The sequence below is a fragment of the Babylonia areolata genome, chromosome 16 (assembly GCF_041734735.1).
Source record: "Babylonia areolata isolate BAREFJ2019XMU chromosome 16, ASM4173473v1, whole genome shotgun sequence".
Classification (NCBI taxonomy): Eukaryota; Metazoa; Mollusca; class Gastropoda; order Neogastropoda; family Buccinidae; genus Babylonia; species Babylonia areolata.
Window position 1 is genome coordinate 26,352,885 of NC_134891.1, and position 23,950 is coordinate 26,376,834.

The 23,950-nt window shown below is 44.0% G+C and overlaps 1 protein-coding gene across 1 annotated transcript in view; it reads left to right on the forward strand.

The window, feature by feature from the left end:
• LOC143290951 (solute carrier organic anion transporter family member 5A1-like) overlaps positions 1 to 7,114 on the forward strand; it is a 26,780-nt gene extending 19,666 nt beyond the window's left edge. The window contains exons 8-11 of the mRNA XM_076600523.1: positions 2,485 to 2,549; positions 3,854 to 3,982; positions 5,705 to 5,820; positions 6,604 to 7,114. Coding sequence (XP_076456638.1) covers positions 2,485 to 2,549; positions 3,854 to 3,982; positions 5,705 to 5,820; positions 6,604 to 6,831 — 538 coding nt within the window. The 3' untranslated portion in view covers positions 6,832 to 7,114. The remainder of the gene's footprint in view (positions 1 to 2,484; positions 2,550 to 3,853; positions 3,983 to 5,704; positions 5,821 to 6,603) is intronic.
• Positions 7,115 to 23,950: the final 16,836 nt, after the last annotated feature.

The window sequence follows — 23,950 nt, forward strand, 5'->3', positions numbered from 1 at the left end:
AGTCGTATGGTGACCTTCAGCCTTTAACCCTGGGGGGAATATGCGCATTCAGGATAGTTTTGTTTCTATTTATTTGTGTTTTTATTATATTTTTAGATTTTATTCTTTTATTTTATTTTATTTTATTTTATTTATCATTAGTTTTTTGATGTCCTTGTCCTTGGAATAAAGTAGGTCTTTCCCTCCCTCTCCCCTCCCCCACGTAAACAAATGATAATGATGGGTTTTTTTGCCCTCTGTGTGTGTGTGTGTGTGTGTGTGTGTGTGCTTGTATGTGTATGTGTGTGTGAGTGTGTATGTGTGTGTGTGTGTGTGTGTGTGTGTGTGAATACTTATTAGTGTTATACAGTGTGGGTGCATGCATGAGTGTTGATGTGATGTTGTTGTTGTTTTTTGTGAGTGTGTCTGTGCATGTTTACACTTAACTCTCAAAATGCTGGATATAATAAAACATACATACAGAAATCATGCTTAAAACAAAGGGATAGTTTGCCTCCGCTACCTGTGCTCTGATTTGGGGCATTTGTATGCTTATCAGTAAGAATAAATAGGTAAACCTATACATTTTTGGAAAGTAGAGTGAATGAAGAATCAGATAAAAGTAAGAAAAAGGCTGTACCTTGTATGTAGTTGGAGGTATTCCACAGGATATAAACAACAAATTTTGCACACTTGTTTTCCAAAAACGTCAACCACAATGTTTATAGGTATTTTCACATCTTTTACAGAGTCAAAATCTCAAAATTGGCATTAAACTGTACAGAAAATGTTCTGGCTGCAGAATCATGATATGAATATAACTGAAACAATGAAATTTTAAGCATTGTATTATTTGTTTGAGACACGCCCACCGACGCCACGCACGCGCACATCTACAATACTTTATGCAATCACAGGCAAAAACAGAAATAAATGTTTTCTTTTAGCTCATGTTGCTTTCAAAAGCAGCAAGAATGCTTTAAATCAAAATAGTTTCCAGTTTTCTAGCTTGATTTGGTCAAGAAATCGCAATAGATCCATGCCTAACCCACTTTACCACCCTTCCCCACCCCCATCACCCACCTCCCAGTTTTTGTGGCTGGAGACACAAAACTGAATGAACAACAAGCAAGCCAGCATGCCCAAGTGTCAAAATAACAAAGCCGTTTTCACCAGACTCCCTGTCAGCAAATGACTCATCACTGGTGACAAGGTCACTCATTTCCTGAGCTTTGTCAACTTCAGTGCCACTCATTGTTTACAAAAACGAAGATCTGGACTTGTAAACTCGATCAAAGTTTGTGCAAACACAAGCAGGGAGGCAGTAACACCAGAACGAGGCAGTTTTACGAAGTCTGCCGAGTGTGGCCGTACGATGTTGGACCTTATGTAAACAGAGCCACGATCGTGGCCCATCACACTTCACAGGGAAAGCCACAATCGTGGCTCATCAGGCTCTCCAGGTTAAATACAAAACAAAAGGTCAGAAATCTGACAATAAGTTATTTTCTTTTCCAACGGCATGTCCTTGAACAGCAAAAATTTAATTCAACAAACAATGTTTTCTTATCTGTGTGTGTGTGTGTGTGTGTGTGTGTGTGTGTGCATGTGTGTGTGTGTGTGTGTGTGTTAGAGAGAAAGAACATGTCCATGTGTGATAGAGAAAGAGAGAATGAGTATCTGTGTGTTTGTCAGAAAGATAACCTGTGCGTATGTGATGGGGAAAGAGAAAATCATCTGTGTGTGTGCGCGTGTGTGAATGCGTGCGCGCATGCATTACAGAAAGACAGAGAGAGAGAGAGAGAGAAAGAAAGTGCATGTGTGATAGAGAAAGAGTGAATGAGTGTGTATATGTGTGTGTGTTAGAGACTAAGTATATGTGATTGAGAAAGAGAGAATTAACATCTGTGTGTGTGTTAGAGAAAGAAAGATAGTGTGCGTATTTGATGGAGAAAGAGATGATTAGCATCTGTGTGTGTTAGAGAAAGAAAGAGTGAGCGTGTGTGTGTGTGAGTGTGTGCGTTTGTGTTCTTTCCTACATGAGATGTATTTCATTATATTCAATCATTTCTGACTTGACAATTTTTTTTTTTTATTATCGGTTGACGGGTCAGGAAATTCGATGCTGTATTTTGTATATGAGTATTTATTGACGTGTATGTTTGAACACATCAGGGTTTTTTTTAGTCTTTTGTGAAGGACTATGACTCTCAAACTAGGAGGCAAAATTGCACTGGCTCTTAGTGCTGCAGCCCTAAGGGCTAGTTGGCCTTTGGGAACTGCCCCAACACCGGGTGTCCTAAAACCCCTCTTGGCCGAGAGAGTGGGGGATGTAACTTGGGCAAGACACTCTCCACTATAATCAAATTCTAGCTCAGACACGTCACGACAACAGTTACCTCCTCTGCTGTTTTGATGGTCATAGTCGAACATGTCTGACTGTTGTATATTATTGGTATTGTTGTTAGCAATAATAATGATCTTATTGTTATTGTTGTTGTGCAGGTCGGTGGGCAAAGAGGAGAAAGCCTTCGCTCTGGGACTGCAGTACGTCGTCATGCGTCTCTTTGGTCAGTGAACCAAGTCTTTAAGGAAGACTGGAGGGGTGGGGGTGGGTGGGGGGGTTCCATTCTTCCTTCTCGGCATAATTGACTTCATCGATTTTAACATCATCCTTACTTATTTCTCAGCAGCACTGACTGCACAGATTCAGCTCTGATTACACCTGTTCCTCTGCATAACTGATTGTGCAAATTTGACTTCATCCATACTTATTTCTCAGCCAAACTGACTGCATGAATTTAGCTCCATATATACTTATTGTTCTGCATAACTTATTGTGTAAATTTAACTTCATCCATACTTATTTCTCAGCCAAACTGACTGCATGAATTTAGCTCCATATATACTTATTGTTCTGAATAACTTATTGTGTAAATTTAACTTCATCCATACTTATTTCTCAGCAAAACCAACTGCATAGATTTAGCTCCATATATACTTATTGTTCTGCATAACTTATTGTGTAAATTTAACTTCATTCATATTTATTTCTCGGCAAAACTGACTGCATGAATTTAACTCCATAGATACATAATTCTTGGTATAACTGACTGCATGAATTTAACTCCATCCATACTTTCTCAAAAACTGACTGCATGAATTTAACTCCATGTATACATATTTCTCAGTATAACTGACTGCATGAATTTAACTCCATCCATACTTTCTCAAAAACTGACCGCATAAACTCCAAGGAGTTGAATTATCTGGTGTTCCATACTTATTTCTCAGCAAAACTGACTGCGTAAACTTAACTTCAAAGGGTGTTATTGGAGTTCCGTATTACTTCTCAGCAAAATTGACTGCACAGATTCTGATAACAGGGCAGGGTCACTGGTGTTCCTTACTTCTGAAATTTGACAAAAGACGAGTGAACAAGAACCCTTCTGCCTGAGCTCCTGAGCCAAAATTTGCAAATAAATGGTATTTAATGTGTCATGGCAGATATAAAAAGAGTGCCCTGACCACCGCTTTACCGGTGGTAGAGAAAAATAACATAATGCTATTGGTTGACTTATATTGAAATCGATCCAAAGCACATGCACAAAACACAGTGAAAAGGCGCGGCCATGTTGGTACTACATTCGCCGACGTCAGAATATTACAGTTTTTCTGATTGGCTCTTCAGTATAAGTCAACCAATAGCAAAACACGACACAAGTGTTTATGCACCGCTCAACCGGTGGCTAGGCATTATGTCATTTTTCTCTACCACCGGTAAAGCGGTGGTCAAGGCTCAAAGGGTTAAGGTGTCCTTTCGTACATGATGCAAAATGTGTGGCTGATTTTCTGTTGTGTGTGTCTGTCGCAGCCTACGTCCCGGCCCCCATCTATTTTGGAAACGTCATCGACTCGGCTTGCTTGCTGTGGAGTCGACGCTGCGAGAGTCACGGATCCTGCCTGGTCTATGACATTGTACAGTTCCGCTATCGCTATATAGGTGAGAAGGGAAGGGTGTTTGTACAATTCCGCTATCGCTATATAGGTGAGAAAGGAAGGGTGTGAAAGGAAGGGTGTTTGTACAGTTCCACAACTGCTATATAGGTTAGAAGGGAAGGGTGTTTGTACAGTTCTGCTATCACTATATAGGTGAGAAAGGAAGGGCGTTTGTACAGTTCCACAACTGCTATATAGGTGAGAAGGGAAGGGTGTTTGTACAGTTCCACAACTGCAATAAAGGTGAGAAGGTTAGAGCGTTTGTATGGCTCCACTAACACTATGTATGTGAGGCAGAAATAGTGTTCGTGCAGTTTCATTGTCACTATGTAGGTGAGAAGGGAAGGGCATTGTATAGTTCTGCTATCGCTATTTAGGTGAGAAGGGAAGGGCATTGTATAGTTCTGCTATCGCTATTTAGGTGAGAAGGGAAGGGCATTGTATAGTTCTGCTATCGCTATGTAGGTGAGAAGGGAAGGGCATTGTATAGTTCTGCTATCGCTATTTAGGTGAGAAGGGAAGGGCATTGTATAGTTCTGCTATCGCTATTTAGGTGAGAAGGGAAGGGCATTGTATAGTTCTGCTATCGCTATGTAGGTGAGAAGGGAAGGGCATTGTATAGTTCTGCTATCGCTATTTAGGTGAGAAGGGAAGGGCATTGTATAGTTCTGCTATCGCTATTTAGGTGAGAAGGGAAGGGCATTGTATAGTTCTGCTATCGCAGAACAACAACAAAAAATGGTCATGCACGTAAAATGTTACATGTCTGTCTGAGTGTGTATGTGTGCATGCCTGAAATCTGACTAAATGAAACATGAAACGAATGATGAGCACCCAGTGGCAGCCATCAGTTGGCTCTACCAAGGTAGGCAGCCTGTTGTGCAAATGACCCCGTATTTGTAAAGCACTCAGAGCTTGGTCTCCGACTGAGGATAGGCTCTATATAAGTAGCCGTATCAATCAATCAATCACTATGTAAGTGAGAAGTGTGTGACAGTGTCATGACAGGTGTGTTGTCACAGGTGTGTTATTGTGACAGGTGCGATCATGTCATTCCAGGTGTGTTATTGTCACAGGTGTGATAGCATCATGGCAGGTGTGTTGTCATCAAAGGTGTGATAGTGTCATGACAGGTGTGTTGTTATAGGTGTGTTGTCACAGGTGTGATAGTGTCATGACAGGTGTGTTGTTGTCACAGGTGTGATAGTGTCATGACAGGTGTGTTGTCACAGGTGTGATAGCAGCATGACGTGTGTTGTCATGACACGTGTATTGATGTCACAGGTATGATAGGGTCATGACAGTTGTGTTGTCTCAACAGGTGTGATAGTGTCATGACAGGTGTGTTGTCACAGGCATGATAGCATCATGACAGGTGTGTTGCCATTACAGGTGTGTTGATGTGACAGGTGTGATAGCATCATGACAGGTGTTTTGTCATCACCGATGTGATAGCGTCATGACAGTTGTGTTGTCTCGACAGGTGTGATAGCGTCATGACAGTTGTGTTGTCTCGACAGGTGTGATAGGGTCATGACAGGTGTGTTGTTGTCACAGGTGTGGTTGTCACAGGTATGATAACATCATGAAAGGTGTGTAGTTGTCATCACAGGTGTGATAGCTTAATGACAGGTGTGGTGTTGTCACAGGTATGACTGCATCATAGCAGGTGTGTAGTTGTCATAACAGGTGTGACAGTGTCATGACAGGTGTGTTGTTGTCACAGGTGTGGGGGCAGGGTTGAAGCTGATCAGCATCATCTTCTTCTTCATCGTCTGGGCCATTGTACGGCGCAAGGCCCTGGCCGAGGAGGCAGAAACGGCCGCACCGGATGTGGCCACTGTAAGTTTTCTGCTGGTCTGGAACTGTGGTGTTGGTCTTGTTTATCTTGTGTGTGTGTTTTGTTCTCTTTTCTCTAAGAAAAAAAAATGCTGAAAACGCAACGTGGTGCTAATGATGCAGCTTTCAGACCGAAAGCGATCATGTTTTTCACTTTCTGTGGCTAATTTTGAGAAGTTTTTGCAATTTTGTGTGTGACGTTTGCAGCTTATTAACCACTGCAGCCCATGTGTGAATAAATTTACTTTTTTGTTTTCAGAATTAAGGGGATGGGGCTTATGATTATGACAATGTGCTCAATATCCCACTTTTTTTTTATGGTAACTGCATTTCTGTTTCATACACATATGTAAAACACATATGCTCAAAAACAGCATACCAACTCCATTTCACAACACAAACACATTGTCACTGAGAGTGTACACAAAACCTGTCACAAGTGATAAGATGAATGGGATAGAGTAATAGTTCATCTTTCGTACAGTTAATGAGATGGTTCTTGAAATATTTCTTTAGCACATTTTTTTTTTATTCGTAACAATTTTTTAAAGTGTGTGTTTCTGTGTGTGCTGTGCATGTGTGTGTGTTGTGTGTGCTGTGCATGTGTGTTGTGTGTGTGTTGTGTGTGCTGTGCATGTGTGTTGTGTGTGTGTTGTGTGTGCTGTGCGTGTGTGTTGTGTGTGTGTGTTGTGTGTGCTGTGCGTGTGTGTTGTGTGTGTGTGTTGTGTGTGCTGTGCGTGTGTGTTGTGTGTGTTGTGTGTTGTGTTGTGTGTGTGTGTGTGACAGGGAGCAGAGGTGCACAGCTCTCTGGTGTCGCTGGACAGGGTCGGAGGCTACAGCCCCGGCATCCACCGCCGTCCCTCCACTCTGCGCCTCCACCCCCCTCCCTCTCCCTCCGCCCACACCAACGGCACAGCAGCTGGGGGGGGCGAGGGGGACGACGGGACAGGAGGGGTGATGCTTCAGCCGTCCACGGCCGCTGCCGCCTTCGACGTTGAGAGCTCGGCCTTGTGACGGCCCTGAGCAGTGAGAGGGGGGAGGTTCTGGGGGAGGGGGAGACAGAGAGATGAGGGGTGTGTGCCCTTTCCACACAACACACCCCCATAACCCCCCACTGCCCCCTCCGCTCTTCCCACGTCAGGGGACGGACGGATGTCTGTCTGCGTTCTTTTCCGTAGTGCTCCACCACGCTTCAGCATCGTGCGTCGTCTGCCTCGCTTCCTTCCTTCCTTCCTCTCTTCCGTCTTCTGTTCAGCTGCTGTCCACCATGTCTGACTGGACTGGAAGCTTCAAGGGGGGGGGGGGGGGGGGGGGGGGTGACGACGAGCCTGGGACTTTTGCTTTTTTTGTTATGTGGGGTGGTGGTGGTGTGGAGGGTATGGTCGTTGTGCTCTTTGGTGGAAGATGAGTGAGTGTGTGTGCACCCGTCAAGAGTTCACATACACTGTCAAGAGTTCACTCTCAAGAGTTCCGTGTGCATTGTCGAGAGTTCACTCGGATGCTTCTTGTCTTCTGAGGTTAGGGTCACAAGTTTGACTTGAATCACCCGGTGATCACATCTTTTTGGGGTGTTTTGGGTGGGTTCTTCTCTGTGTCGTTGGTCTTTCTCTCTCTCTCTCTCTCTCTCTCCCTCTCTCGACTGCGATGTGTGCACTGTGAGAAGCTGAGGTCAGAGTGCAGAGGTCAGAGGGCTTCGTGGCGCACCCTAAGCTGTGGGGGCGGCCGTGGCTTGTCGCCCTGTGGTGGTGTCTCCGCCCTGCTGCTTCCACTTTGAGTTTTTGTTCTGTGCTGTTTCTCTTGGCAGAGTTTGTGTTCGTAGCGCTGTGAATGTGTTTTTATAGTTTTCTGTGATTCTTCCCTCTCTCTCTCTCTCTCTCTCTCTTTGTCTCTCTCTCTCTTTGTCTCTCTCTCTGTCTGTTTCTCTCTCTCTCTGTCTCTCTGTCTGTTTCTCTCTCTCTCTGTCTCTGTCTCTCTCTCTCTCTCTCTTTAAGGTTCAGAAGAAACCATACGATTGAGACTTGTGTCGTGAACTCTTGAGGAACCGGAGCATTGTGTACTTAGTGAAGTGGATGGATTGGGAACCGGTGTGACCAATGAGGTATATGACCCAACGATTGTCGGCCTTTTTTTTTTCTTTCTTTCTTTCTTTTTTTTTTTTTTTTTTTCGAATGTGGAATTGACAAGCAGGGACCATAAACAAGTGGGGGGATGCCTTGTGCAGTCCCCGGCACATTGTTGTGCAGCGTGGATGACTGGCAACGTTGACAGCTGCCTGCCTGTTTCCTCCCAACTGCCACAGAGATACCCAGCACATGTCGTCAGTCAGTGACGCACGTGTAATGGCTGTCACTTTCACACGCTTGTTGGCAGTCGGTGATACATGTGTGTGCTGTCAGTCAGTGACACACGTGTGTGTTGTGATATCCATCGCATGTTGTCAGTCAGTGATGCATGTGTTGTCAGTCAGTGACACACGTGTGTGTTGTGATATCCAACGCATGTTGTCGGTCAGTGATGCATGTGTTGTCAGTCAGTGACACAAAATGTGTTGTGATATCCAACGCATGTTGTCAGTCAGTGATACATGTGTTGTCAGTCAGTGACACACGTGTGTGTTGTAGTATCCAACGCATGTTGTCAGTCAGTGATACATGTGTGTTGTCAGTCAGTGACACAAAATGTGTTGTGATATCCAACGCATGTTGTCAGTCAGTGATACATGTGTTGTCAGTCAGTGACACATGTGTGTGTTGTGATATCCAACGCATGTTGTCAGTCAGTGATACATGTGTTGTCAGTCAGTGACACAAAATGTGTTGTGATATCCAACACAAGTTGTCAGTCAGTGACACACGTGTGTGTTGTGATATCCAACATAAGTTGTCAGTCAGTGACACACGTGTGTGTTGTGATATCCAACATAAGTTGTCAGTCCGTGACACATGTGTGTGTTGTGATATCCAGCACAAGTTGTCAGTCAGTGACACGTGTTGTCAGTCAGTGACACATGTCGTCAGTCAGTGACACGTGTGTCAGCGTTGTGTTGGGACACACCGCTGCTGGACAGAACAAGGGGGACAACCACTATGTCACAGGGGGGGCAAACTTTCTGCCTTCACCCTACTCCCTGAAAATGACAACTAACAAACAACACACACACACACACACACACACACACACACACTGGCAAAGCTCAGCCAAACATCCACAGACAGTCAGTTGACAAACCATACGGGACCAGGAAATATTTTGAGAAGAAGCCATGTTGCTGGCAACATAACGATACAGTTGGAAAGGCAGACAAAGAAACCAAGGCATCAGCAGAGTATTATGCGAGCGATGATGTACGTGTGTGTGTGTGTGTGTGTGCTAGTGTTTCTTTTGAGAATCAGAGCCACCGCTGGCGGAGGGAAAAGTGTGGGGCTGGGCTGTGTGTCGGGACAGGACTCACCAAACAGGGAAGGAAGACGACGGCTGGATATCGCATCATCCTCTCTCTGCCGACTGCTTTCGTGATGTGTGTGCTTCTGCACGGAAACTGGTGATCAGGTGTGTGTGTAGGGGGGCAGGTCACTGCACGGAAACTGGTGATCAGGTGTGTGTGTGGGGGCAGGTCACTGCATGGAAACTGGTGATCAGGTGTGTGTGTGGGGGCAGGTCACTGCATGGAAACTGGTGATCAGGTGTGTGTGGGGGTGGGGCAGGTCACTGCATGGAAACTGGTGATCAGGTGTGTGTCGGGGGGAGGTCATTGCACGGAAACTGTTGATCAGGTGTGTGTGGGGGTGGGGCAGGTCACTGCATGGAAACTGGTGATCAGGTGTGTGTGTGGGGGCAGGTCACTGCACGGAAACTGGTGATCAGGTGTGTGTGGGGGTGAGGGCACTGCACGGAAACTGGTGATCAGGTGTGTGTGTGGGGGCAGGTCACTGCATGGAAACTGGTGATCAGGTGTGTGTGGGGGTGAGGGCACTGCACGGAAACTGGTGATCAGGTGTGTGTGTGGGGGCAGGTCACTGCACGGAAACTGGTGATCAGGTGTGTGTGGGGGTGAGGGCACTGCACGGAAACTGGTGATCAGGTGTGTGTGTGGGGGCAGGTTACTGCATGGAAACTGGTGATCAGGTGTGTGTGGGGGTGAGGGCACTGCACGGAAACTGGTGATCAGGTGTGTGTGTGGGGGCAGGTCACTGCACGGAAACTGGTGATAAGGTGTGTGTGGGGGGGGGGGGGGCAGGTCACTGCACAGAAACTGGTGGTCAGGTGTGTGTGGGGACAGGTCACTGCACAGAAACTGGTGATCAGGTGTGTGTGGGGGGGGGGGGGTCGGGGGGGGGGGGAAGGTCACTGCACGGAAACTGGTGATCAGGTGTGTGTGTGGGGGGGCAGGTCACTGCACGGAAACTGGTGATCAGGTGTGTGTGGGAGGGGGTCTGGGGGGGGAAGGTCACTGCACGGAAACTGGTGATCAGGTGTGTGTGTGGGGGGGCAGGTCACTGCACGGAAACTGGTGATCAGGTGTGTGTGTGGGGGGGCAGGTCACTGCACAGAAACTGGTGGTCAGGTGTGTGTGGGGACAGGTCACTGCACAGAAACTGGTGATCAGGTGTGTGTGTGGGGGGGCAGGTCACTGCACGGATGTCAGGTGTGTGTGTGGGGGGGCAGGTCACTGCACGGAAACTGGTGATCAGGTGTGTGTGTGGGGGGGCAGGTCACTGCACGGAAACTGGTGATCAGGTGTGGGTGTGCTGCTGCATGGGGGATAGGTGTGTGTATGTGTGTGTGCGTGCTACTGCTCATGTGATCAGGAGTGTGCAGCACTGGAAACAGAGAGAGAGGTGAGGGATCTGGAACCAGCCCATTCCCCCCCACCCCCACCCCCACACCCCCCCTCACCACACCCCCTTCCACCCCCTTCCACCCCCAACCGTTGTGGAAGCAGTGGAGGAAGGACGGGGAGGCGGAGGGTGGATTGGGGGGTGCGGGGGGAGGGGGGGGGGACACAGGTACACGGGTGCTTGTCATACTGGGGCTTTCATGACACGATGATGACGACTGACGACGACGACAATGTGTTGGGGAGCGAGGAGGAGAGCACAACGAGCGTGGCCTGGTGGGCAGGCCTGGACCTGTTCCCTGTTTGTGGAGACGATTGTCACACCTGTCCATTGGATTCCAGAGAGGACAGTTGGGGGCTTTTTGTTGGTTTTTCTTGGTATTGTTTCATGTGTGTGTGTGTGCAAAATAGATGGTACTCCACTGGGTATACATGTATGAAATGGCACAAAGGGCTTAAAAATGATATAGAGAAAATATATAGAGATATATATATATATATATATAATCAGGAGACAAGTGTTTAGGTGATGAAGTTTTGTTCCAAGGAGTTCACGTGTCTTAGCAGAGTTTGTTGTACAGTTGTAGATTTGTTGTTATTGTGTTGTTTTTTGTTGTTGTTTTTTTTGTGTGTGTGTTGGTCACATGCATATGTTCATGTTCTTGTTAGCAGGCCTTACAGTGAACATTTATGGTTCAGTTGTCAGTGTTGTTTCCTTGTGGGTTTGTTGCTGTGTTTGTTTGTGTTTTTTGTTTTTTTTTAGGATTGATATGTGGAGGGGGAGTGTGTGTGTGTTGATAATGAATAATTCATCTTCCCAACCATTTCCTCATTTCTGTGTCCGCCATAACGCCACCCTGTCTCCCACCCCCCAGCCCCCACTCCCCTCTCCATCCCTCACTCACACATTCCCATGCTTCCCACCCCTTTCCCCCCTCATCAAACAAAATCAAAAGTGGAGGGGTGGGAGGGGTTGGGGGTAGGAGGAAGAAGAGAAAAAAGACTGTACCTTTTCAGTCACCAAAATGTGTGTACTGACCATCCAACACGACTTTCAGAGTGTGTTAATGAAAGGTGGTAAATGTGTACCACACCTGTTTACAGTGTACGTCAGAGTGCGTAGTATCGTACCTTTTTTTTTTTTTTCCCCGCAACAGCTGTTTATGTGTAGCAGCACATCCTTGTCTCTAGAATCGTCTACGTTCATCAGGATTGTGTGAAGGAGCACCAGCAAGTTCAGTAGTCAGTCTGACCAGTGACCATGTGGTTTATAATCCTCATAGGTACCAGCCATGTTCATAGCCCCCGTGTTTATGAATTTATAATGTGTTTGTTTTTTGTTGTTTTTTGTGTGTGTGTGTGTAGAACACATCTAAAAACGAAAGAATGCGTATGTTGCTTCAAAACAGATTTATTATACTTGCCTGTAACCCAGTGGACCACATTGTCTGTCCAGAGAGAGTGTGTTGAACTGCTTTAGTTAGTTAGACATTCAGCTGTGAACTGGATAAGCATGTGAGGTGTGATGCTGCTCTGTTTTGGGGGGGTTGAGAGTGTTGGAAGCCACCGCAAAGAATGTTGGTCACAGCAAAGTGTGTGGGAAAAGTAGTTGGAACTGTCTGCAAGTATTGCAGTGAGGGAATATCTAGGATTTGTGTGTCAGTGGTGCAAGTATTGTGGTCAGGGGATGGTTAGGATTTGTGTGTCAGTGGTACAAGTATTGTGGTCAGGGAATGATTAGGATTTGTGTGTCAGTGGTACAAGTATTGTTGTCAGGGGATGGTTAGGATTTGTGTGTCAGTGGTACAAGTATTGTGGTCAGGGGATGGTTAGGATTTGTGTGTCAGTGGTACAAGTATTGTGGTCAGGGGATGGTTAGGATTTGTGTGTCGGTGGTACAAGTATTGTGGTCAGGGAATGATTAGGATTTGTGTGTCAGTGGTACAAGTATTGTGGTCAGGGGATGATTAGGATTTGTGTGTCAGTGGTACAAGTATTGTTGTCGGGATGGTTAGGATTTGTGTGTCAGTGGTACAAGTATAGTGGTCAGGGAATGGTTAGGATTTGTGTGTCAGTGGTACAAGTATTGTGGTCAGGGAATGGTTAGGATTTGTGTGTCAGTGGTACAAGTATTGCAGTCAGGGCATGATTAGGATTTGTGTGTCAGTGGTGCTAGTATTGCAGTCAGGGGATAGTTAGGATTTGTGTGTCAGTGGTACAAGTATTGTGGTCAGGGGATGGTTAGGATTTGTGTGTCAGTGGTACAAGTATTGTGGTCAGGGGATGGTTAGGATTTGTGTGTCAGTGGTACAAGTATTGTGGTCAGGGGATGATTAGGATTTGTGTGTCAGTGAAAGCCCTGTGTACAGCATTTTTTGCCTTTCAATCATTGTGTCTGAACGGCTGTCTCCCTTGTTTCTGAGCTGGCAACATGAACGTAGAGTGTCCAGCAGTAAGAACGAAGCCACCATCAGGGAAAAAAACAACAACAAAAAGCACTGTTAAAATGACCCACTGAATAAATGACCTCTCTGATACTGATAAAATGACCCACTGATAAAATGACCCCACTGATAGTGATAAAATAACCCACTGATAAAATGACCCCACTGATAGTGATAAAATAACCCATTGATAGTGATAAAATAACCCACTGATAAAATGACCCCACTGATAGTGATAAAATGACCCACTGATAAAATGACCCCACTGATAGTGATAAAATGACCCACTGATAAAATGACCCCACTGATAGTGATAAAATGACCCACTGATAAACTGACCCTCCGACTGAAGGAAACCAGTAAACTAGTGATGGACACAAAGCAGCTTTGTGATGAAAGCATTGCACAGACTTCGTTGTTGTTGTTGTTTTTTTTAAAACCCCACCCCTCCCCTCTCCATTACGCCCCCCACCCACCCCCAGACACACACCTCCCCCTTTCTTTTTCTTCCCACTCCTCCTCCATCCCCCTTCTACTCCCACCCTCCACACCACACACACACACACACACACACACACTGAGTGAAGCTTACACTGAACACATTCAGTGACCGAGCCTCCGCCGTCTTTCCATAACTGACTAAGAAACGATTTATTTAAATGCATCGAGTGTTGATGGCGTGTAGGGGAATCGATGTGAGAAGGATTATGCGCCTGTGTGAGGGGGTGTTGTCTGCATGTTAGAGAAGAGCGTTTGAGTCGGGTATGGCCACGTGGTTAGTGTGATACACTGCAGAGTCAGAGCGGGGTACAGAGGGTCATGGCAGTGGTTTCCTTTCTTGTTTTGTAGTTATACTGTGATTATTTGTGTTTTTACATTGATACATGTTTTGGATTTTTTTTTTTTTTTTTTTTTTTTATCAATCAGGCCTTATTCTCAAAAAGAACATTTGTGATCAAATCAGCTTGAGTAGTCTTATATATCAAACATGTCTACCAGCTTCTGTTCGTACAGTATTTTTTTTTTTTTTTTTTAAATTTTAGTCTATATTCCACAGGTAGTTCAGTTACATTGTGCCAAGTATGTGTTCATACATTTGAGGAATTATGCTATTGTTATGATGTTTGTTTGGTTTTTAAAATTTTATTCCAGCTGCCTCATATACATTGTATGATTTTGTTTTGGTGGTGGTGGTGGTTTTGTATTTATGTTTCTGTCCCCCCCCCCACCCACCCCCCGAATTGTGATGCAAAACATGCGTGTCTGTCTGAGTCACAATGTGTCCTGTGTTTTTGCCTGTAGAACTGTCATTGTGTTGGTGAACACAGGTACATTGTTTGGGGAGAGAGTATCGTGAAATGGTATCGCTCTCATGTACCGTGAGACTGCTGTTTAGGAGTGGGCGACTTGAAATGGTATAGTTGTACAATGAGATTGGTATGTGTGATGTGTGTGGGTGTGCATGATGAGGGGGGGGGAGTGGGGGGGGGGGGTAGGTATATATAGTAGAGAAAAAAAATGGGGGGTGGGGGGGGTAGGGATATATGTGGGGCCATGGAGAGAGAAAAAAAAAAGGGGGGGGGGGGGGTAGGGATATATGTGGGGCCATGGAGAGAGAAAAAAAAAGGGGGGGGGGGGGGGGTAGGGATATATGTGGGGCCTTGGAGAAAAGGAGGGGTGGGGAGGAGGGTAGGGAAGGTGGAGGAAGCTGATGAATTTGGCTCTCGAAGAAAAGGCAGGGACCAGAAAAATGAGTTCCATCATGTAAATGAAATCAGTTATGTTTGTTGAGCGTGTCAGGGGTGGGGGGGGGGGGGGGGGGGATTTAACTGCAGTTTGTATCAAGTGTTTGTGTCTTTTGACCATAGGATTCATCCAGATTGATTGATTTTTTTGTTGAAAAGCAAAAAAGAGAAAAATGAAAAAAAAAAAAAATGTAAAGCCTTCTTTCCTTCTGTCAGCTGAGTTTACATGTATGTGTATGCTTGGTCGCTTGCTGACAGATTCTTCTCAGTTAATGCAAAATGCTTTATAAGGGAAGGGAAGGGAGCGATACAGTTCTTCTGTGAGTAGGCTTAACCAGGGAATGGAAAGAGTCCTTCTGTATGTAGCTTTGTAAGGAATGGGGACATTTCCTTGTGAGTGTTGGGCTTTTTTTTTTTTTTTTTTTTAAAAGGGGAAACAATCCTTTTGTGTGTTGGCTTTATAAGGGAGGGGAAACAATCCATGCCTCCTTGATGCCCCCTTCCCTCCACCCAGCGCTCTGCTGCCCTGGCCCCATGGAATGACAGATCCTTCTCTTCTGCGTGCCGCAAGAACAAACAACAACCACCACCTCTGACTACATACACAACGCATACACGCTGGACAGTTAAAGCCACACACACACACACACACACACACACACACACACACACACACCCTTACCTCCCTTCTAGCAGGAAGATTGTTGATTTTGGTGTTTGAGAGGTGTGAAAACTGAAAATGCATGGACGTTGGTGGGATTCTGTGGACTTTGAGAGGTCTGAAATATATCCTCTTTTTTTTTTCTTTTTTTTTTATGTGTAGAACTGCGATGTATTAGAAAAATCAAGAAGAGACTGGAATTTTTGTATTGTGTGTGGTTTCTGACAGGCCTCAAATCATCTGAAATTGTGTGATTATGATGGTATTTATTATAGCTTAAAACATTTGAACATTTGTGTGGCTGCGTATGCTTTTGAAAAAGTCTGGAATGTTGTGATGCTGTGTGGTAGTTGAGGGTTTTTTTTAAAAGCATGTTGCATTTTGTGGTCGAGTAACATTTGAAAAGGTGGGGGGGGGGGGATGAAGCATGTGTGCTTTTTGAAAGGACTAAAATTGTCTTGAGTTTTGTGTTTTAAAAGTCTAAAATGCCATTTTGTTTTTGTTTTTGTTTTGCAGTGTTTGAAAAGTGTAAAGGTGTCAGGACTTGAGTGTTGTGAAGTGGTTTTTGAAAGTCGAAAGTGTCAAAAACGTTGGGGTGTTGCATGCAGTTTGAAGGTGTTGAAATGTCTGTGGATTTTTGTGTGAGTTCTGTTTGATAATTGGAAAGGTACCTGGAATCACATGGTGCAGTGTGGTTAATGAAAGTCAACATGATTATGAGGTGTTGGGATTTGGTATGGTCATATGTTGTTTTTGTTTGTGTGTGTGTGTTGTTGTTGTAGGTTGTGGTTTGTGTGTTTGTGTGTGTGTGTGTGTGCCTGTGACATCACGGTTGCTGCTGACAAAAACAAAAACAAAAACAGGCAGACATTATATGCACACAACATCTTAAGTGTGTGTGATCATACCGTTTAGCTTTTTTTTTCATTTTTTTTTTTCAGTGTATTTATCTATTTATTTTTGAGAAACACACTATGGCTATTAACTTTCTGTGGAACAGGGTAAAGCAGTGCATATGTCCTTCAGTGCAATGTGTTCTTCAGTATAGCGTCTAGCAGTACATGTGTTCTTCAGTATAGCGTCTAGCAGTACATGTGTTCTTCAGTATAGCGTCTAGCAGTACATGTGTTCTTCAGTATAGCGTCTAGCAGTACATTTGTCCATCAGTGTAAAATGTAGCAGTGCATGTTTCCTTCAGTGCTAACATACAGCAGTATAAATGTGTCCATTATTACATCTAGCAGTACATGTGTCCTTTCATGTATCATTTAGCAGTGTGTGTGTGTGTGTCCTTAAGTGTAACAACTGTTCACTCAGTGTGACTTTTAGATAATTTCAGACTTGGTTTTTTTCCTTGCGCTGTATGTGCTAAATCAAATATTAGAAAAGATTTCTTTTTTTTTTCTGTGTTGATATTTCCTTCGTTTCCCCATGTTGATTAGTTCTGTGTGGATGGGTATTTTGATACTTCAAAAATAACTACAACTACTTAAAAAATATTATAGTGATTCATGATACAGCAATACCCTTACTCTTTCTCATTTTCATATATACCCGGATATTGATATGTGAAGACCTGTGTAGCATATACATATGTGAAGGAAATTATGAGTATTTTGTGAAATTATAAATATTTTGTGATTTATGATGATGGAGAAAAGTCTTCAGGCATGAAGATAGTGTGATATTTCAAGATGGTTTGGGGTTTTTTTTTCAGATCTTACTGTATCAAAAGTATGTTTGTAAGTGTGGTGTGGTGGTGGTGGTGTGTGTGTTTGTGACACATTATTAGCACAATACTTTTAAAAGAAATGATAAAAGAATAAATAAATAAATGAATAGGGCTTGCTTACCACTTGAAAAGAAGAGTAAAGAAGATTTGAAAGGAAAACAACAGGTACAGGTTAATAAAAGCACAACGGATACAGGTTGTTGAAGAAACACAGAAAGGACACAGGCTGATAAAAACACAACAGGTACATGTTGATGAAGAAAAACACTATGGATACAGGTTGATAAAGAAACAGAATGGATACAGGTTGATAAAGAAACACAGTGGATACAGGTTGATACAGAAACAGAATGGATACAGGTTGATAAAGAAACACAGTGGATACAGGTTGATAAAAACAGAATGGATACAGGTTGATGAAAACGAAGATACAGTGAACAAAAGATGGATACAGGTTGATAAAGAAACACAGTGGATACAGGTTGATACAGAAACAGAATGGATACAGGTTGATAAAGAAACAGAATGGATACAGATTGATAAAGAAACACAAGGGATACAGGTTAATGAAGAAACAGAATGGATACAGGTTGATAAAGAAACAGAATGGATACAGATTGATAAAGAAACACAAGGGATACAGGTTGATAAAGAAACACAAGGGATACAGGTTGATAAAGTAAAAGACAGATATAGGTTAATGAAGAAAAATACAATGGATATAAGATCATGATGGCTGCTGATCTTGGATAGCTCATACACTTCACAAAAAAGAAAAAAAAAAAGGTTTGGTGGTTTGAAAAGGCTTATTTGAAAGTGTTAAAAGGCTTGCTTGTGAGTTCCAAGGAAGAAATAAAGGCTCTTTGACATTGCTGACTGAACTAACGCACAATTAAAAAATCAAGCTGAAAGTCTATGCTTATCAATTTTGAAAAAAAACATAAAGTTATAAGCAAGAACAAAACTAACAACAACAACAACTGTAATAATAGTAATGAAATAACTGAAATCAAAACGATAACGATACAGATGAACAATGTGTATGATGACAGCCAGTACAGTGACATTGCCATGTTTCTATCATTGTAATATCACTCTGTGTATATCACAGTTGATGTCACGATGTGCGTATCACAGTGCCGTTCCTGTGTGTGTAGCATTGTGTCGTTACTATGTATATATATGACAGTTCAGACATCCATTTTACTCTGCCTTTGATAGCCATGCTGTTTTCAATGTGTGTATGTGTGTGTGTGTGTGCACGCACATGCGTGTAAATGTCGGTAAAAGTCTTTCAGAAGTTTCATTCATACAAATATCAATATCAAGACTTTCATAAGGAGGAAGATAAATGATGTAACAAATGGTTAAAACATATCACAGAATTCTATTCAAGCAATTTATCAAAGTCACTTGTTTACAATATTGATATATATTTTCCAGTTTTCAATTCTTTATCATATGGATACATAATTATAATGTGCATTGAAAAGCTTTCTGTAAACATTTGATCTTGTATGAGGAACAGGTCGATGTTTGACTAAAAGTATTTGAAGATTACTCCATTTACCTTTGAGATTTGGACCTGAATCCAGTTTGATGTGCATTGAATGGTTGGGCGAGTGATTCCCTAGCTCCGCGGTGGGCATGTACAGAGCTGTGCTATATTCAGTTTGCCATAGCGACATATCATCACTGTGTTAGCCTACATATCTCACATTTTCTGCCAATAGCAGTGTGTATTAAACACTTGGCACATTTTCATCCGAATATATATATATATATACTTCTTTTTTTGGGGGGGGGGGGGGGGGGGTTGTTTTGTTTTGTCATTAGTGTTGTATCTGTCGGCATTTTGGATAGTGTTTTTTTTTCCGTATCAGGATTTGAAGTTGAAAAAAAAATTTGTTTGGCATTGGGTGTTATGTTGTTCATGTTGTTCCATGTGAGATGACAGCAGTTGTGTCCCTTGTACTTGTGTGACTGGTCAGTGATCTCCCTGTCAGTGTCTTGTCGTTTCTCTTGTCTGCACGGCCACCAGTCTGCTGTTTGACGCAGCAGGGTTGACCTCATGAGAACTTACCCATGGTGCAACAGGGGTGACCTCATGAGAACTTACCCATGGTGCAACAGGGGTGACCTCATGAGAACTTACCCATGGTGCAACAGGGATGACCTCATGAGAACTTATCCATGGTGCAACAGGGGTGACCTGATGAGAACTTACCCATGATGCAACAGAGGTGACCTCATGAGAACTTACCCATGATGCAACAGAGGTGACCTCATGAGAACTTACCCATGGTGCAACAGGGGTGACGTGACCTCATGAGAACTTACCCATGGTGCAACAGGGGTGACCTCATGAGAACTTACCCATGGTGCAACAGGGTTGACCTCATGAGAACTTGCCCATGGTGCAACAGGGTTGACCTCATGAGAACTTACCCATGGTGCAACAGGGTTGACCTCATGAGAACTTGCCCATGGTGCAACAGGGGTGACCTCATGAGAACTTACCCATGGTGCAACAGGGTTGACCTCATGAGAACTTACCCATGGTGCAACAGGGTTGACCTCATGAGAACTTGCCCATGGTGCAACAGGGGTGACCTCATGAGAACTTACCCATGGTGCAACAGGGTTGACCTCATGAGAACTTACCCATGGTGCAACAGGGGTGACGTGACCTCATGAGAACTTACCCATGGTGCAACAGGGGTGACCTCATGAGAACTTGCCCATGGTGCAACAGGGGTGACGTGACCTCATGAGAACTTACCCATGGTGCAACAGGGGTGACCTCATGAGAACTTACCCATGGTGCAACAGGGGTGACCTGATGAGAACTTACCCATGGTGCAACAGGGTTGACCTCATGAGAACTTACCCATGATGCAACAGGGATGACCTCACGAGAACTTAACCATGATGCAACAGGGATGACCTCATGAGAACTTACCCATGATGCAACAGGGGTGACGTGACCTCATGAGAACTTACCCATGGTGCAACAGGGGTGACCTCATGAGAACTTACCCATGGTGCAACAGGGTTGACCTCATGAGAACTTACCCATGGTGCAACAGGGGTGACCTCATGAGAACTTACCCATGGTGCAACAGGGTTGACCTCATGAGAACTTACCCATGGTGCAACAGGGTTGACCTCATGAGAACTTACCCATGGTGCAACAGGGGTTGACCTCATGAGAACTTACCCATGGTGCAACAGGGTGACCTGATGAGAACTTACCCATGGTGCAACAGGGGTGACCTGATGAGAACTTACCCATGGTGCAACAGAGGTGACCTCATGAGAACTTACCCATGGTGCAACAGGGATGACCTCATGAGAACTTACCCATGGTGCAACAGGGGCGTGACCTCATGAGAACTTACCCATGGTGCAACAGGGGTGACCTCATGAGAACTTACCCATGGTGCAACAGGGGTGACCTGATGAGAACTTACCCATGGTGCAACAGGGGTGACCTCATGAGAACTTACCCATGGTGCAACAGGGGTGACCTGATGAGAACTTACCCATGGTGCAACAGGGGTGACCTCATGAGAACTTACCCATGGTGCAACAGGGGTGACCTGATGAGAACTTACCCATGGTGCAACAGGGGTGACCTCATGAGAACTTACCCATGGTGCAACAGGGGTGACCTGATGAGAACTTACCCATGGTGCAACAGGGGTGACCTCATGAGAACTTGCCCATGGTGCAACAGGGGTGACCTGATGAGAACTTACCCATGGTGCAACAGGGGTGACCTCATGAGAACTTACCCATGATGCAGCAGGAATGACCTGATGAGAACTTACCCATGGTGCAACAGGGGTGACCTCATGAGAACTTACCCATGATGCAGCAGGGATGACCTGATGAGAACTTACCCATGGTGCAACAGGGGTGACCTGATAAGAACTTACCCATGATGCAGCAGGGATGACCTGATAAGAACTTACCCATGATGCAGCAGGAATGACCTGATAAGAACTTACCCATGATGCAGCAGGGATGACCTGATAAGAACTTACCCATGGTGCAACAGGGGTGATCTGATGAGAACTTACCCATGATGCAGCAGGAATGACCTGATGAGAACTTACCCATGATGCAACAGGGATGACCTCATGAGAACTTACCCATGGTGCAACAGGGGTGACCTGATGAGAACTTACCCATGGTGCAACAGGGGTGACCTGATGAGAACTTGCCCATAATGCGGTGGTAGGGTTTGTTTGGTATTTTTTCACCCCAATCTTTGTGCGTTTGGAAGGAGGGTGGGATGGAGAGGAAAATCTGGAATCGGACACCCCAGGGCTTATTCACCACCACCACTCCCCCCCACCCCCCCACCCCTCTCAATTGTTCCTGTGGAGTAAAGTGTGTAATAAACTTTTTAGTGTTCTGGTGGAGTGATGTTTGTAATACTATGTGTTCCAGTGGTGTGATATTTGTTATAAACTGTGTAGTGTTCCTGTGGAGTAATGTGTGTTATGAACTGTGTTGTGTTCCCATAGACTAATGTGTGTAACAAACTGTGTTGTGTTCAGATGAAGTAATGTGTTGTAATAAACTGTGTAGTGTTCCTGTGGAGTAATGTTTGTAATAAACTGTGTAGTGTAATAAACTGTGTAGTGTTCAAGTGGAGTAATGTGTGTAATAAACTATACATGTAGTGCTTTGCCAGACAAGTTATTGGGTTCATTGTAAATTGGGAACACAGGTTGCTGCATTAAAACTGAACAGTGTAATGCAGGAGGGCATTCTTGTTTCACAAAACACGCCAGTCACTGGTTTATTATTATTCGCTGGAGAACGCGGTACAAGGGTTTTTTTGCCTTTGAAAACAAGGAAGCTTGAAATATGTTGATGTCAGTATGGTTTACAGCAGTGTGTGTTATCTTTCATGCAGAAAACGAGGAAAGGTACGGTGTGTTACAAATGACATTGGCATTGCTTGTTTGACTGGGTTTTTTTTAGAATTTTATTTAGTTTCTGGAGTTGAGACTGTTGAGTGAGATGGGTCAGTGAGTCGCCGCTGGTGCAGGTGAGGAAGGAAATGCCGGTGGTGGAGTGAAGAATGGGAACCGTGTCCAGGAAGAGGACAAGATTTACCCCGCTGTCTTCCTCACTTCCACAAGACTCCCCCACCGTTTAGAGGCTTCCACCGCTTGATTGGAATGAAATACTCAGCTCATGTTTGTTTGCCTAGGTGTGCGTGTGTATGTGTGTGTCCGGTCAGGTGTGCACTGTTGTTACAATGACGGTTGTATTCCAGTGTTATGTATCATACAAATGTTGACCACCGTGTCAGAAAATACCAGTTGTGTGTACATGATCAGAATGGGTATTGTAGAATGTGTATTGCTCCATGTTATGTTATGATATTTGGTTATCGTTGCGCGGTACCCTACGACGGTAATCATTTGAAAGAAATAGTGTGATGATAATGATCAACTTGTTTTCTTGGTCACAAACACGGCTGTACATTGTCCTCTTCCTGGCCCCTGTCTGTACAGAGTGAGATGCTGAGAACCTGATGCCCATGTTGATGCAGTTTCAGTGAAAGACATTTGTTTGTTGTTTTTATTGTGTGCTAGCAGCAAGCATTGGAGTGCAGTGCAAACCCCTCAGTCACACTCAGGAGAAGTGAGCATTTTTTTTAAAAGGGGAAAAACAAAATTCTACACTACAAACACTGGATAATATATGGAGTGTCTCATGCTCAGCCTGTTGTAGTTATTTTTAACAACTTTCTACTCCATTCCTAAGATTTGATTTGATTTGATTTGATTTTTAATTATTTATTTTGTTGACAGCAGTGAGAGACAAAAGATACCGTGAAAGTAAGTGTTAAAAAAATTGAATAAAAAAGAAAGATGAAAATGTGGAATTTAAAACCAACGGTGGGCTGTGTGATCAAGAGGAAGATTCTCTCCTAAAACGACAACTAATTTAACATGCTTGCCGTGATCCACTGGTACCGTGCAAAATACTGCTCCACACGAGTGGAGAAATCAAAAAGCAGCCGGTAGCCAGCCTTGTTGGCAGTTCAGTCACTATTGTCTGTGATTAATATAACTCACATGATGAGCAGATCATCGTCTGTTGTCACCTACCCCACCCACACAACCCACCGAATACAATGAGACTCGTTTTTTCAGCACAGAATTATTTTGCAATAAATCAAAAAGTTTTTTTGAGGGAAACAGTTTTGCATAATTTTTGGGGGTTTTTTTTGTTTGTTTTTTTTGTTGTTGTTTTTTTTTCTGGGCAGTTGCTGTGATAACAAGTAAGCACACAGTTGTACTTTTTTTCTTTTCTTTTTCTTTCTTTTTTTTTTCTATTTGATTGCTTGAAACCATCAGACTTGTGTGTGAATGAGATTATAATATAGCAGATGGGAGAGCGGTTTACAGGACTTAGTGAACTGATCAACGATGTGGAAAATGGGGGAATCAAAATACATGTACCATGCCCAAGTTTCCTTCCTCCGGTGAGACGCTGCAGGCTGAAAGTGACGGATTGAAATCAAAAGCGCTTTTTGGGGTGGTTTTTGTTGTTGTTGTTGTTTGTTTGTTTTTTGTCAAATAAAACTGAGTTGTTCTTTTTTAACTTTATTTTTATAGACAGAGAGTGCCTTTGGGGGGTTTGTTTTGTGGCGTTACAAAATGTCACTGGTGAAGTGGGGTGAAA